The sequence below is a fragment of the Cyrtonyx montezumae genome, unplaced genomic scaffold, assembly GCF_038088225.1.
Source record: "Cyrtonyx montezumae isolate F1298 unplaced genomic scaffold, pur_monq_1.0 scaffold_6, whole genome shotgun sequence".
Lineage (NCBI taxonomy): Eukaryota > Metazoa > Chordata > Aves > Galliformes > Odontophoridae > Cyrtonyx > Cyrtonyx montezumae.
In genome coordinates this window covers 17,880,380-17,896,889 of record NW_027072067.1, presented here as the reverse complement: position 1 = coordinate 17,896,889, position 16,510 = coordinate 17,880,380, and the positions used below count along the sequence as shown (strand labels likewise).

General features: G+C 41.8%; 1 protein-coding gene across 1 annotated transcript in view; it reads right to left on the bottom strand.

Moving 5' to 3' along the window:
• The window catches only part of ITPR1 (inositol 1,4,5-trisphosphate receptor type 1), a 142,487-nt gene that overhangs the window by 90,724 nt on the left and 35,253 nt on the right, over positions 1–16,510 (bottom strand). The window contains exons 5-19 of the mRNA XM_065749454.1: positions 14,960–15,046; positions 13,671–13,829; positions 12,327–12,425; positions 11,768–11,851; positions 11,532–11,678; positions 10,074–10,169; positions 8,682–8,726; positions 6,355–6,509; positions 5,623–5,722; positions 5,024–5,184; positions 4,181–4,322; positions 3,674–3,832; positions 2,984–3,156; positions 2,607–2,726; positions 1,371–1,565 (exon numbers count right to left, since the gene is read on the bottom strand). Of these exons, the coding sequence (XP_065605526.1) occupies positions 1,371–1,565; positions 2,607–2,726; positions 2,984–3,156; positions 3,674–3,832; positions 4,181–4,322; positions 5,024–5,184; positions 5,623–5,722; positions 6,355–6,509; positions 8,682–8,726; positions 10,074–10,169; positions 11,532–11,678; positions 11,768–11,851; positions 12,327–12,425; positions 13,671–13,829; positions 14,960–15,046 (1,922 nt within the window). The remainder of the gene's footprint in view (positions 1–1,370; positions 1,566–2,606; positions 2,727–2,983; positions 3,157–3,673; positions 3,833–4,180; positions 4,323–5,023; positions 5,185–5,622; positions 5,723–6,354; positions 6,510–8,681; positions 8,727–10,073; positions 10,170–11,531; positions 11,679–11,767; positions 11,852–12,326; positions 12,426–13,670; positions 13,830–14,959; positions 15,047–16,510) is intronic.

Here is a 16,510-nt window from a genome sequence, read left to right as displayed (position 1 = left end):
GTAAGAATGCAAACAACACGTAAGGCAGCTCAGCCTAAATACTGCAGAAGATGGAGCACTTCATACTAATGCTGATGCCATGGTGGCTCACTGAGGAACAACAGAATAGACTGCAGATTCCTCACAAGTTAGGCACGTGGCTCCACAACTACTGAGCTCTGCTCCCTCTGAAGAGATGGCTGTCAGAAAAGGAACTAATTCTTTGCTTTTCAGCTGTAAGAGCAAGCAACTGGCATTTAAGTTATACACATTCAGCAGGCTCCAGGGATGAACTTCCATCATTCACCAATACTCATGCAAACTTGTGTTGAGCAGTGTCAACCATGAGATTTCCTAAAGAAATGAATGCATAATTGACAGTAGTCTGCTCTTCAACCCCAAGCACTCCTCATGGTGCTTTAACCAAATTCTACACTGACTATAACGTGGGCTAAATGTAACTAACACGAGCTATTCTGTTTAGAAGAAAATGTCATACAATCTGTTTTGAAAGCAACTCTTAATTTTTAAAAGTTGATCTTATAAAAGAGATCATCCTCTGAGCACAGCCCTACTGAAATTGCTTCAACGCGGGAGATAATGCACAAAAAAAAACAGGCACCAAAAAAAAATCTAACTGTACTCCCTGTACCACCACAGCTGAGTCTGTCACTGCTTTCAGGAGTTTAAAACCCAGACACAGGAATTTGGTCTGGGCTGAAACTTGATCTTACACTATGCCAAGAACTTGGTGTCTTGTCAAGTCATCTGGAAACATCACTTCACATTAGAAACTGCTAAAAGCATAGCTCCAAGTGCACAAAAGAACAGTGCATTAATCAAACCTAACTTGTGGCATTTTCTTAAGTTCAGACACTGCCCTGCTGAATTCTGCAGGACTATGAAAGCTTTGATTGCCATGCTGAATACAACAGGAGTACTAAACACAGAAGGCAGGGGGTAAAGAAATATATATGTATATACACAATCAAAAGCAAAACTGCACAGAAGAAATCCCATTCTTCCCACAGAGCTTATTCACCCCAACTACCATTTCAACCCCCAAGACTGACATACTGACTCTGTTAACATCCATTTACGTGGAAACCAAGTGGAAATACAGGCATTAAACGTGTGCAAGTTTAATGCACTCTAAGCCTCAACTAATCTTTTTAAATCAGTTTAAAACTTTCTCATGCTGCTAATTTGACTTCTAACCATGAACCTTATGCTTTCAGCTCACACCTCAAAGAGACCCACTTTCTAAGGGCTGTTTTATCAGTGAACCCAGCATCCTCTCCCCAAATTTAACTGGGGCTTATATCCTGAAGGCTTTCCCCCATAACAGTTTAGATGAACTCTGCTAGTCAGCTACTGCACATGCCGTTAACCTGTAATAGCTGAGTACGTCACGATCTTCCTTCTGCCCTTCCTTAGCATCCTGAGCCAATTCTCTGATACTCTTACTGCGGATTTCCTTGTTACTGTCTCTCCAGAATAACCACACTTCTTCCTCATCTTCTCCAACTTCCAAGGCATTTTCTCCACTTGACACTTCTTCAAACTCAAATCGAGAGAGGACCAGCCTGCCAGAATGAAGTGTGGTTAGACAAGAAACTGCCAAGACCCAGGCAAATCTTTCAGAACATTTCTTTCAAGACACTTGCTGAAATGTACTTTTATATCAAAGTAAGTAATTTTATGATCTCACCTGCACTAAGAAAACAATTTCTATTCCTGAACTATGCCAAGTAAAACCTGAATATCATACTCATTCTGCAGAAGCAATTTACTACATGAAGTACATCAGTGCTAGATCTCATAAATACCAACTGGATCAAAACTTTCCTGCTTATGTGACAAAGCTAGAAAAATCAGCCACTAAAAACTGAAAAGGTGTGATCCTTCTTTTGCTGCAGAATTAAAAGCCATACATGTGAAAAATGCAAATCAAATATACAAGATAAGAACAAATAAAATATGCAGCAACTTTAAGTGCTGGTGGAAATAAACTGATCTTTATGATTTGGTGAAGAGAATTACCACTTCAAGGATATTCTCAGCCATGTGGGTTTTTGGTACTACCTGGCAAAAGGCTCATTTCCCTTTCACAGTATTCGGATACTGATTATCTGTACCCTATTCCACATATGGAATAAAGTCATCATTACAAAGAAAACAGATGGAATTTGGTGCCTACAGTGATGCTCCATCAATGGCGGGGCAATGCAGAAAACTAGAGACCAAATCCCTACAGGCAGGGGCAGAAATAGGTGAGCAGAGATGCATCAGCTTCATGTACTGCCCAAGAAGTGCTCAATCAGCTCAGACAGCTTAGAGAGGGAAGCCTGAGACCCAGAAGAGAATCAGGCCCATGGCACCCTGCACACCCTCCTGCAAGGTCTTCTACTTGAAGAAAAATAAAATGTCAGAAAGAAGTGTCTGACCACAGGTCCGAGAACACACACTGCAGACTTTTGCAGTCATCAATATCCAATTGTGCATCCGAAGAGGACTCCACGCATATGTAACCACTTTCTCTACATGTGCCAGAAGTGCTTTCAGCTTTGAATCCCTTCCCTTCTGTTTCACACTAGGAAAAACCATCTCTAAAGGCACTGACTTACTTCGTTTCAATGAGTATGTCTGCATTTGCTGGATTCAGTACGGCTTTACAAATCAACTCCTGTGTTACTGGAATAGACTTGTTCATCGAAACGCACAGATCTGAGAGATAATCCAAAAACCTGTTGGAAAATGTAAGCCAAGAGGGTATCAATCTTTGCTGAGGTTTAGACCGAGGCTATCTGTGTTTCAGACAGAAAACATTCAGAACCCCCATTTAACACTACAGAATAAGACTGCTGCCTTAGCAGGAAGTTACGGCAAACGCCAAAAAAGAAGTGAGCTAGTTGTGCTTGCTTCCTACTAAGTTGACAAGCACAGATTTCTCTCAGAAGACTGAGGAAAATGGTAATCGTGTATTTAACACTGTACATCTCACCTGGGCTCCCTATTTTTCCTCACAAGGCTGACAAAAGTATCAATCTCAGCAGCTGTGATGTGCTTCTCCAGGAGCTTGCGATTGTTATGAAGCAGTGCTGTAATAGTGTCCTCAGCCAAGACATCATAGCCGATTTGTTTCTGCATGAAGCCAAATTGCTTTGCAATGTATTCCTTTGAACCAAAGGGAAAGAGAAAGGCGATGTAATTCATTCTCAGAATTTCAGAAAATAATCAATAAGAAAGCAGCGAGACGTTTGTTAGCTCCAGCATCCCAGGCAGTGACTGAGTTAGATTCTAATTGTTCTTCCCTTCAAAATTTTAACGTGTCCCTCACTCCTGGACTTGATACCAATGCATTTCTCTCTATCTGAGTCTGGATTTAATAGCTGGCAATAAAAAAACATACATCTTAGTTCACAGGCCAATTTGCAACGGTGCTTGTAGTAAGCAAGAGTGAAGAAAATCTTTAAATTCACCTTTACTGACAACAATTCCACTGTTTTCTCCAATCCTCCTTACAAGCATTACTAGTTATACTGCACATAACCTCTGATAAGAGTTGAAATTAAGCATATATATATGTTTTGCTGACTGCTCAATCACACTGCAGCACAGCGGGAGCAATGCAAATGTTTTGTGGAGCAGTCGAAGCGTTAGTACCACTGAGAGCTGCAAACATCTTTCAAACCTGATTCTTCCTGTAGTCCTGCTGAGAATGCCTCAGCACCCTGTAGCACAGCCGGCAGATGTGCCTGAAGGGAGCGTGGCGTTGGTCTCCAAGCTCCTCCAGCCGCAGCATGGGGCCGTCGCCGCTGTCCGTAAACGGTGCTTGCAACAACTTGAAAATCTATGGATTTATTAAAAGCCAAACATAAATCCCACGAGGCACTGCCTCCGGCTGATTAAAATTAACACAGAGGTGCTGCGTTAGCATTTCTACATTTCTAGATGGTCGCTCAGAAACACACTGCTGTTGCAGTGTTTTGTTTCCTGGCCGCAGAGCAGCTAAGATCATCACTACATTCTACCGTGTTTTCCTCCAGAAATACTATGCCTAGAGTCCACTGCCAAGCTGCCAAAGCTAGAAACTCAACAGATCCTTCGGTCCCAACATTTTGACCAGGTTCTCTACTACTAGGATCTCCTTTCTGACAACCCTTCTTGTAGGCATAGTTTAGAGAAAAATGCAGTCTACCTGCTTTAGAATATTCTGTTCTCTCATCAGTTTTTGCCGTTCTCTATTAGGTTTAGAAAATACCACTTCAAGGACGTCTTGCCCAGAATTAGTTCCACCAGTAACAAAGTAGACCAAATCCTCCAACAATTTGGTAACAGATCTACAGAAAAGTCACAAGTTGTTAAGACAAAACTATAAGTTCTATCTGTTAAAAGAACAACGACAGTGTAAGGTTACACAGATTTCATAATGTTAAGTGACAAAAAACATTAAAGACTAACCCAGATGTTGGATGAAGCACCAAGGTTTGTATGAAATCTAACATGAGGAACTAGTGCTCCCCACTGTTACAGCCTGTTACTGTTCAGCAGTCAAACTGCAGAAGCATTAAGACAATGACTTTACTTTAAGGCAGCGATATGATCACTAAGTTTTCAGCAGCTCTTCTGAACTGAGAAAAAATAAATCAGATTATGATCTCCTTGAGGCCAAACAAAAGACATTGCCTATGGAAGCGCACGGGCCCTTGGTTTTACATAGCAGACTGCACATTCTGTTTGAGTGGCCACATATTTTTCAAAGACATTGTCAGAGGATTTGCCATAAGTCATACGTTCACTCTTTACAAGATGGATTATAAATTCCCACGCTCATTTTGCAAAGCACATCAAGAGAGGCACGCTAGCTAGAGATTATTCCCCTACTTTCACAACAACAGTTCCCATGCTCTCATTCCACAGAGCGACAGGGAAGGGCTGACAGTACATGGCTTGAGAACCTCCACTGTGTGCACATATCAGTAACAAAAGAAACAGGTATTGAGGAAAGCAATCTATTTGAACCAACTCCTTGTTTCCTTACCGTCTTTCATTCTGGGTTATTGTTCCCTTTTCCAGTTTGCCAGCAATGGAACCTAACACCTTACTTGCATCATTAGCAAAGTCCAAGTCCCGAACTTCTGCAGGAGAAACTGGTACTATAGCAAAAGCTTCTTTGTCCTCTTTTACAGGAGAAGTACCAATCTAAAACCCAAAGATTTATTATCAGATCAGAAGGCAGAGAAAGTAGTATCTCCAAGTATGTATATATCAACAACTAGCACAGACAAAAAGCCACACTCCTAGGCAGATTCACTCAGAGATAATATGAGAATACAACCACTCTGTACAAGCTCTAGGTGCTCCCAATACAGACAAAGCTCAGAGTGAGATTGCAAAATGTGGCCATAAACAGGAGAAAAAAAATCTTCCACATGCTGATTGTCATACATTAGAAACTTAACAACATAGCTATTAAGCTACTGTAAAAGCCTGACCTTCTCAATAAAATACTTTGTGTAGGCACTACTGATCACTGTTACACTGTTTGAGAAACTCGAAAGTCTCAAAGGAATGGAACTCCTACCAACAACACACAGTGAGAGTACAGAAATGAAAGGATGCAATCATAACAAGGCTCACCTTAAGCATCACAGGTTTCTCCTCTTCTTTATCAATAGGGATATTTGTACTATGAACCCAAGTGTTAGTGCAAAGGTGTCTAAGTCTGACATAAGAGTTCCTAAAAGAAAGTCAAAAGTTTCAAAGTGTGACTTGGATTCACAGACAAGAAATCTCAGCATTAAAAATGCAAAATGCTGGCAGGAACAAGTGGAAAAAAAAAAGAAAGCAACAAAACTCCTTCTTCTACCCATGCTGCCACAACGGGAATAATTCTTCTCTCCTTGTAAACTTATGCTAACCTACAGCATCTGATGATTCAAAGAGTCACCTGGATTAAGTTCATAAAATGAATATTTCTGAGTAGGAGAGGACAGCACAGAGCCTGCACTCAGACTGCACATCTTTGAAAGGTACAGTATCTTTCAAGTAGCAAGAGGTACCACACCAACAGTCAACTAAGCAGATACAACAGACAATGAAGTGCTAAGCACAGTCACATCCCAGCAAATGCAATTCACACAGGTCATGGGAGGAGCACTATGGAAGACCCCAGACTTAAGCCACAGTTTCTTCACTGGCAAGAAAGATACTTCATCTCAGTTTTTCCATCCATAAGATGGGGCTCTGTTACCAATGATTGCACTGTGAAGTACTAGAGTACTAGGAATTATTTCTATATTAATTTGAAAAGCCACCTTAATTTCAAGGAAAAAAAATAGCGGGAACACAGTTCAAAATGGTTGGCCATACCTGGGGACAAGGCTGTCTCCTCCTCGCAGGGTGGTGGGGTCCAACTCAAATATGGAGGAGATATCATTTCCTTCAGGCACCGACACCAGAGAGTATGCCATCTTCTCCTGAGCACCATGCAGGCCTCTTCTGGAGGCATCCTGCTCAGGGTCCTGCTGTGGAACAAGTCCCATCACACACACAGTCAGTCCAAGCTCTGCAGGCCCAACTGCCTAGTGCTAATGGATGTGCACTGTAATCCATGGACCTAATTGAACTGCTCCGGGTACTGGTTAAGACTACTAACACCTTAGGGTACCAGTAGCTCCTCTTGTCATACATTTCCTTGCTTTCTCTAGTGGTTAATAACTTCTGAGCATTCCTGGATGACATACACATTAAATCTCAAGAAACAGAAGCTGTGTCTTGCAGAGGGTGCCAGAGGAAACCCCAAATCCCCCCAGACATTCACCACACAGTGCATCAGAAACTCTGGCCAGTTTCAGATGATGCACTTCTGGGGAGATGGCCACCCTACACACCACTGGTTTTTGAAAAGAATCTGGCAACACTGGAAGACAGGCACCCAGAGGAGGCTGAAAGCAAAGACCAGGCTTTTGAGGTCTTGCCTTAGGGCATGCTGATCCTTAAAAAAACTGACTAGCTACCTAATGTTGCCTGTGCCTCAGGACACAGTAGTTTGCACATTTTTTATTTTCTTCATTCAAGAGTCTTAGCACATCAGGAGACAACTGGTCAGTTATAGGAACTGTGGCAAAGCTGATAATGGAAACTAATAAACTGTGAAGCAGGAATTGAGGCAATTTAGGGAGAACTAAGACTTCAACACCAACACTGACAGAAGCAGCCCACTAACAATGAGAAAGTTAGGGGGCATCTCATTCACGCCCATTTAAATTGCTCTTGCATTGAGCTATAAGGAGAAAACAACAGCAAAACAGCTGTGCAAAGAAACCTGCAGCCTTGCAGAGAGCTCACGTTTGAATGAATTTGAAGTTAATGTACAAAACAAATGGTAAGCAGCCCACACCATGTTGTCATGAGAGAATGTTAAGCAATGCAGTAATTTTATGTCAGAAATGAATTATGTGCTCTTGATCCTATTCTTTATGGTCTATTTTTGCCACCTAGTGGTAAAAAAAACACAGTATGGAAAAAAGTACATCTCTGAAGCCTGTGTGTTACAATTATTACTGCACTTGGGAATGAGGCAGTAGTGTACCACCAGCAGGACAGATGTCTGTAATGATCAACACATTGATTAACTTGCAAGTAAAGCCAAAAGAAATGTTTAGTGTTGGATTTTCCCCCTCCTCACTGGAACAAAAGCAGTGTGGGGTATTTGTTCATGCTTTTCCCCACTGTACAACTATGCTTACTGAAGACGAGCTGGCAGAAGATGAGTGTTTGCTACACTACCAAGAAATAAGGATAACAGTTCAGTATCTGGGAGCAAGCAGTAGCTGCTTAATCCTTTTCAGAGGTAATCTCAAGCCGGCTGCACTATCAAAGCATTCGCCTCCTTTTAAATATGGGAATAGTTCTTCTTCAGTTCTCAGTGCAGCAATCTTTCACTACCCAGGATGGATGACAAGAAAATCTACATATGCCTACAATCTCATCCAAGTTAAAAAAAACATAAGCTAAAATGAAAATGTGCTGTTCCAGTTCTGTTTTCTGCCACTGAAGCAATGCCGTTTCCCTTTGACATGAATGAGAAGCTTCTAGCTGTACAAAGCATCAGCACACTCAATCTTTGACAAAAACACGTACTGAGAAGGACACAGACTTGCTTTCATAAGAAAGAATGGAAGAGAGAAAGGCACTGAAATCATTCTCACCCTGCCATTCTTTCTCTCTAGGCCCTTCAGCATGGCTTTCCTGTGACACACTAAATGAGAGGGAATTAATGAATTAAACAAGGAGGATGGCTGACTGGCACAGCACGATGTGAAAACCCACTAGGAACACATGACACTCAATGTCACCTTGAGCCACTTGTTTTTCAGACCTATTCAAAGAGTGCTTCAAGAAAGCAAAGGTTTAAGAAACAGGGAGACAGAAAGACATACTACGAAGTGGGAAGGCAAGGGGTCCAAGTAACACATGGGTTTGCTTACAAGTGTATTGCTTCTCACTAAAGCCTACTCCAGCTTTTAATATCCACTCCTCCACACAGGCCCTAACAGCCTTTGGATCACGCTCAGTTTTTCAGTGCCTGCACTAGCAACAAGGCCTCAACAATCTATGCACTGGCCAGTTGAATACCAGAGCCTGTGCAAGCCCTCCTCAATTAGGGGCAAGATCATACTCTTGCCTATACTTACTGAGGATTGACACTCCTGGTCATCTTCCTCATAGTCAGGGTTTACCTGATGAAACAGAATCATAGGCACGTCAAAACTACACACTGCTACAAGTGGGAAACAACCTCAGCACAATCTAAATCTGCTTTACTGCTATGGTGCTACTGGGCATGCAGAACAAATACACTACACAAATGGGTTTACTGTTCATTGGGTGACTGTCTGCCCACAAATTAGACTCTCTTCTGCAAACCTGCAGACAGATGAAACGTGCTCAGTATAGTTACTGAAGGAGCAAGATGGATGGAGGTTATCAAGTTCTACTTTTTTTTTTTTAAACCTCAAATGTAATTTACAAATAGAAATCATTGATTTGGCACAAAACTTTTAAAACCAACACTGTTCCAACCATGGATTGAGTGAGCAGCCTCCTCTGTTTTATACTGTGTGATATAAAACTGTTTTCATTTTGGCTGGCAAACCTAAAACGTACAGGAAAAGCTCAATATTGAGCCACAATCGAAAAGGACTCACTCGTGTACACGTGACAAACTGCTGCTGCTCTTCCAATCTACTTATTAGAGGAGTATAAAATAGGATATTTAATCCAGGCTTTTCCCACTGAAACCCTCATGTCAACAACATGAGCTAAGACAGCCCCCCTGCCCTGCCCTGCACTCTTACATCCACGACAGCCTTTATTTACAGAGGTTTGTGTGCAGCCATGTTGGTGTACCTCTGCTCTGCATTAGTTTTAATCAATGTTTACTAGTGTTAAGCAGCAAAACCCACAAACTTACAATGCTTTGATGTTTTATTTATTTCATTTTATAAGATAAAAATGAATAGTCCTGAAATTTTACTTCAGGGTAGAAAGGATAGATACCCACCATGGTGAGAAATCCAGACATTGCTTTGTGCTGGGATGCTTCACTATTATCTGCATCTCACACCAGCCTGCTCTGAAGCCTACCTGCACTTCATCTTACAGTCAGTCTCTCACTCCTGTGGGGAAACTGGTGGCTTGAGAGAAGCTAACAATAGCTGACTGCATTCATTTTCCCCTGAAGGGGTCCAGCCATCTAAGAGCTATTCAAATACTAATTCAACTTTATTCTTACTGCCCACAAAACAGGATACCAGCATTTAGCATCTACCCTTTGCAGAAGAGTTACTGCCTTCAGCATTTATATAAGACTATCCCTGCACTGCAGTATTCATCTATTAAACTAAATCTCTTCAACTCTTTTCCATGTCTACCATCTACTTTAGCAATGACACTAAAGGACCCAAACACTGCTCTCCTCATCTTTCTTTTATTTTTAAGGTGAGAAATAAGAGATTTTTGGAAAGAATAAAAGGAATAAGAGCTGAGAAGGAAAGGCAGAGCTCCTAAACAACCCCAACACCTACCTCTGCTGCTAAGTAGTGCCCAGTAGCCAGGTGTTTGAACCTGAAAAGGCTGTTCCAGTACCCTGCACCACCACGACAAGGATCATGCTGTACCACCTGCAATGAAAGGAGAACAATTACACTACACATGAGCGACTTCTCTAAATACAGTACCTCATGTATATATTTCCTTCACAGGTAAAGAGGAAACATAACACAGAGCTCCAGAAAAGATTCACATGAAAACAACATGCAGTATAGAAAACACTTGGAGCAATTATTCAATCTCAACTTAGGAACACTGGTTTTCCACTCACTGTCAGGTCACTGAGTACTGACTAGAAATCCATTAGGAGTTTCTGGTGGATGATGGCAGGAAGATTAAGGAACAAGTTGGCAGTTAAGTAATTCAAGAAAATGCTGTAGACCAGCACAAGTTGCTAGGTCTTGAAACAGACTTCCTAAAGAGATGCAGCAGGTCCTTCAAATTTTGCTGAAACTAATATTTAACCAATGTGATGTATGTAATGTCCGACCTTCAGGAAAGACTGAAATGCATCAGTGTTGTACAAAAGCACCAGAAGAGGAATCTGAGAGTCTGCAAACTTCTCCTGTAGCAAGCAGAACCTCCAACATCAGATGATGTTACCCTGTAATGGCCACTTCGTGGGTAAACCCACGTAGGGAAAACTCAGCACAGCTGGCCTCTGCCTTCTGGGGAGGGACTACATCACCTGTGAGCACACCACCTTTACCACTGGGTAACTGCATACTGTTATCACAAAAGCCAGTGACAGTTGTAACGCTTTCAAGTAATGCTCATCACAGGTAAGCTTTCGACAGAAATTAGGTGAAAAGCTGTATATCAAATCAAATACTTCTGTAAAGACAACAGGAAAAACACACGCACCATTACAACTAATTGTATGGCTCTCACAGGCAGTGCAAATGGCAAACATTTAAAACCATACCTACATAAAACAGCTCTGGTTTACTCTTCGTACCAATCGAAGGAGAGTATTTTATGAAACCAATGATGTTAGTCACCATTTAAAAGCCCAGTACAGTAAAAAATGGTTCAGACAATGCACAGTCTAGCACCAGGTTGCCATCTCCTTTCAAATGAAGTTATGCATAATCACAGTATTACATACCAAAAATAGAATGTTCAGAACACTCAGCAGGACAGTTGAGATTATTAGATGGCTTTAGATTTCAGCAACTGGTAAGAAAAGTGACATCACAGATGCTTCTCTGTCCTCTTTTTCTGCATTGTCAAGAACCTGTACTTCAGCTATCTGTTACAGCATTAGAAATCAGGCCTCAGTCTTGGTTTTGCAAAGAAAACATAGCAAGTAAAGGAAATATTGAATTCAAATATCAGGAAGACTTCTACCTAACAAAAGTAAAGCAGATACATGGTTTTTAAACAGCAGTAGTCATCACAAAGCCACCCCCAGCCTAGGTCACAGTTCTTACCTCTACTTCCCACAGTGCTTTTGAGCTGGTTGCAGAAGTGGCAGACTGCCTCCCCGTAGTTCTCAGGAAGACATGCTGCTTCTTCCTGTGCTCATCACAAGTCAGAAACTTCTCTTGTTCTGCATGAAATAATCTTACTACATCCCCCTGTCAAAGCCCAGAATGCACGATCAGTAGAGACAGAGACATTACTCATCAGTGAACAAGCCACAAGCAAGTACAGTTTTGAGTCTTACCCCCTTGAGGATGTCATCCTTATTATCACTCCATTTCATGAAAAGGACAATTTTCCAGCTTGTATTGCAATTCACAGAGTTGACCTAAAAGGAGAAATAAAACTATCAGTCCCGCTGTCCTGTGCCTGGTATAAGTTGCTGCCCCAGAACTACTGCCTTATTTTTTAACCCATTCTTCAGGGTACTGCAGACCCTGTTGCATTACTCTAAATAAAGTCACTTCTGCATCTGCTCCAGAAAAACATAGCTACAGATCTGACTCATTAGTAAGTCGTACACTATGGCACCATGACTACTGATCCTGAAGAATAATCTCATTTCTATAAATTAAAAACGCAGATCAAATTTCAACCTTTGTTCAGTGCACAGAAGGTACAAGAGAAGCCTTGCACATACACTGAGGAGGTAATCATTCTTAAACACCATCACAGGTACTGACAAACTTACCAAGGGCTTAATTTTCCTACAAGACAAGTCCTAGCAGCTTAGCTGAAACATACAGAGGTTTGTACAGCTGTTCCAAACTCCTGCACTGCCAGCTCTGTCAGTCTGCCCTTACCTCATTGCATCCCGGATTATCAACAAGCTGATGACTGCTAGCATGAAGAGGTTGGCCAGCGTTGACAGGATTCAGGACTACTTTGTCTCCAATGACAACCTGTAGATAAGCTCAGCGTCAGAGAGAAACCTGCAGTCTGAGAAAGCATGCCTTATTTTTTAATAGGAGTGATAGGAGGAAATTGCCTCCTCATAGTTTGGAGAGATGCCAGCGTGAATAAGAAAGTCGGGGTGCTGTTTGCATCAGAAGCCAGCTTCCTATAGAATCAGTCATCGGGAAGGAAAACAATCCTATACCAATGGACTCAGAGGCTAAATGAAGGCAAGTAGCCTGTAATTCTGGTCACAAATCTATCTGCTACTTACCATGAAAGTTGCTAAATGTTAACCAGTGAAACAACTAATTCCTATGGCAGAAGGTCAGCCAAAAATCCTCCTCCTCCAAGGTGCACTTTCATTTGTAAAATCAGACTCTCCACCAGGCTGGCATATGACTCAAGGCAAATGCACTTTATCAGGGACAGTAAATGTCCTGTTCTTCCCTACTGCCAGGATAAAGCCTTACTTAAATGAAAACATAAAATCCTTATCCGTGGTGAGGACATCTGGTCATTATGATAAAACGTCTGCAAATTCACAGGATTTAAAAGGAATTAATGCCCACTACAATTCATTACCTTGTGCTCTGGCACACGTGTGGGAAAGGAACAGTTACAACAAAACGCATGGGGGTAGCCTACAGGGGATGTTATTTCATAAAGCTCACTGAATTTCAGTGCCAAATACGTGCCTGGGCTATATCCTGGGAACAAATGCTTACTGACACCATGTTTTGGACAGACTGTACACCCAGGTGAGCTGGATATTTAATCTCTTAAGTTTGATGCACAATCTCTCCTGTACAACAGTAATACATTACATATGGAAGCAATTATATTCCAGTCTTCCCACAAACAGAGCCATCTGACCTCATCAGTACCTCACTCTTAATGTTAGAAATTTAAGTAATTGTGATTCAAAACTTGCAACACCAAAACCTTAGATGCTAATCACTTACCCTAAATCTGCTGAAGGACCTCAACAGCTCCTGCCACTCAAAGCTGGACAGGAATCGTGCAAGGCTACCATAATTAGGTCCCTTATTTCTTCCAACGTTCAACCATTCCATGTTTTCAAAATACAAGTTACCATAGCAGTTTTCCCCTCCCCCTCCAGATGGGAAAAAGGTTTTATCTCCAACATGATGCACTACAAGATCTGTGCGTTTCATGAATTGCATGACAGACCTGAAACACGCTTACCCAAGCTGCAGCAAACAACACAGGAGGATTTTCTCAGCACTTACGCTGTCTCCAATGGAGCGCAGCTTGTAGAATGGCTGTATGTAGAACCAGGAGCCTTCATTCCCAGCTTCATCCAAGGTCACCCTCATGGCATTCTTCTCTAGTAGAGCTGGCAGTCTCTTATTTACTGTTAAGTATTTGTTACTTTTTAAGTGAAGCAGCTAGAATAAGAATTAGAGTTCAGTTCTAGGAATGCTCGTCTTTCCTCCCCTCAACAGACAGTGAGCACGTACAGGACAACCACAGCATTACACAGGAATTAAAATAAAAGCTAGATCATGTTATAGGAGAAGCATGATGAATTCAGGCACGATTTCGCCAGTGCTTATTTCAGGGCGCACACTGTGCTCCTGCACAAAGCCCTTCCAGCTAACCTAACTGCTCCTTCTCCTGGGGACAAGCAGTTGTTTCCTTGAAGATGCCACTCACCCAAAAGCTGCCATTCTCCAGCCTTCCTCTCCCATGAACTGCTCACACAGATTACATAGGACCTGTTGTATCCCCCATTTCCATGTCAGTCATCTCCTACCACTGCTCATCAACCGAGTTCAAACCATCTGTTAAATTACCAATAAATTTAGATGCACTATTAAAAATAGTGCTTACTCAGAGAACATCACCACCACAGCAAAAACATGAGCAAAATCATGTCACTGCTCTTAGCACTACTGATATCTGTAATTCAGTTAAAAATTGATAATATTTTTCTCTCACCAGGTAACAAAAGTATTTTTTTCTCCTCAAGCACGCAGGCTACTAGCACACTCAATTAAACCAAGGCAGATGCTTCCCTGCCTCCCCTTGGGTTGTTTCAAAGCCTGCAAATGCTTTAGGACGTGCCAAATGCTGAAGGACAGCCAGTCAACTGCATGCAACAAGAAAGCCTGCTCCATCATGCTCCTAGTTACCCGTTCTGTTGCCTTGAATTAGGGCAAATCAGAACGAGACAGTAATTATCCCAGCTTCCAAAGGGAAGAGGCACCCTAACTATTGGAACATATGCCTGCTCTGGCTTCAGGGTGACCCAGCATCTGCTCACATTACACTCCCAATTATTAAGGCATGACTCTTTCAATTACGTATTACAGTACTCCCCATTTTTCTTGGGTTTGATGCATGATTTCAGTATTTTCCAATCACAGTCCTTGCTTCATAGGACCACACATCACAGTGCTGTCACACTACACAAAACTACAGATTCTTCTCTACGAGTTTCACAACTTTGAAGGCAGACTGTATGGCATTTTGCTTGAAGTCCCCCATCCATCTTGCAGAGATGCTCACAACTTACCTGGATAACATTGCCATACTGGATGACTGTTCCCAGCAGCTTTCTGTTTTCAGTTTCATTCTGCTTCTTTTCCAGATCGGCGGCATGCTGAAATCAGAGCAAAACAATTTCTTTGCTGTTTTATAGCCAGTGAGGCCAAAGCATGGAAGTTATTCCTAAACGTTTCACAGAACTAGGAAAAACTGAGTGCACGATGCAGTGTAAGTTCCTCTTTCTAGTTTCCAACAGCACGATTTTTACTCATTTTTTCAAATGTTCGGGCAGATAGATACCATTTAAACAATACATATTTTGAATTTGACAAAATTTTAGGATAAAAAACGATGTAAAAAGGACAGAAGAGCAGTATGTATGTTTTATCATCACATGTTGTTAGAGTTCAATTAAAAAAGAGAAAAGGCATCTGAGGTACTGCACAGAAAGAGCCATGTGCTTGCTGTTTTCAAGTTCCATAACCTTCAGCTCATACAGAATCTGTTATTTTCTGAATGCTTCTTGGTATAACTGCCTCTTTCTCCTTGAGAGAGTGGAGTACAGCTGCTCATTTAACTCAGAAATACAGCGTAGCATAATTCTTTCTTTTCTTGACTGCAGAGTACACTGTCAAGAAAGGATTCATTCAGGTAATACACCATAGTCACTCAGCTACCCATGACAGTAACAAAGAAGAGTCCTCTGCCTGCTTCAGATCAGCTATCACATTTATTGTAAATAAAGGACAGTGTATTCTGTGGAAACACGATTAAGACTTCAGACAGATGTCAAAGCCATATTCCACATCTGATAATCATTCAAGGAGAATGAAGCACTTTCTCTGGCCACTAGATGTCAGCTTCTCAAGCAGCACTGATTCATGATACCAAAGAAAGACAAGTGTCCCAGATTTCAAATCCCTTAAATGGCATTAACTTAAAATAACCTGACCTCAGCAATGAGCATGCCACAGCAGACAATAAATTGCACCAGCAGGCAAATAGAAGCCAAAAAAGGCAAGTGAATATGACTAAATCCTGCATCACTGATTATTAAAAATTACACGTCCTGTTAAAGAAATCTAATTATGGGCACAGCTAACAGTTGCATGCACACGTTCTGGGGACACAGCCTGCTTCCCCCCATCATACATTACACAAAATGAAGGGGTTTTAGTGTCCTCCACGTACCAATAAGTGACATGCACTCATATAACTGACAGAAAAAGGTCAGACAAGTACTGATTTCTGACTGAGCAGGCCCTCCACAGAAGCTCAGCCTTTCTCTGAAAGCTGTGTGTTAAACCATTTCCAGCACAACTGCAAAGTACTCCAGTCCTGTTGGTGAGCCAAGCACGTGGCTGGCGCACGCTGGGGGCACGTGCACATACAGATACATTCAGCTGGGGATAAACACTGGAAAAATTAAATCCTGGACCTCTGCAGGGACCCCATCAGAAAACAGTGAAATAACATTCCCAGGCACCTACACTGGAAGGTACTAAGGAATGAGAAGACAACTTTAAATGACACTGTGATCTACATCAATTACACGGAGAGTCTTCCCCATGTGACGCAG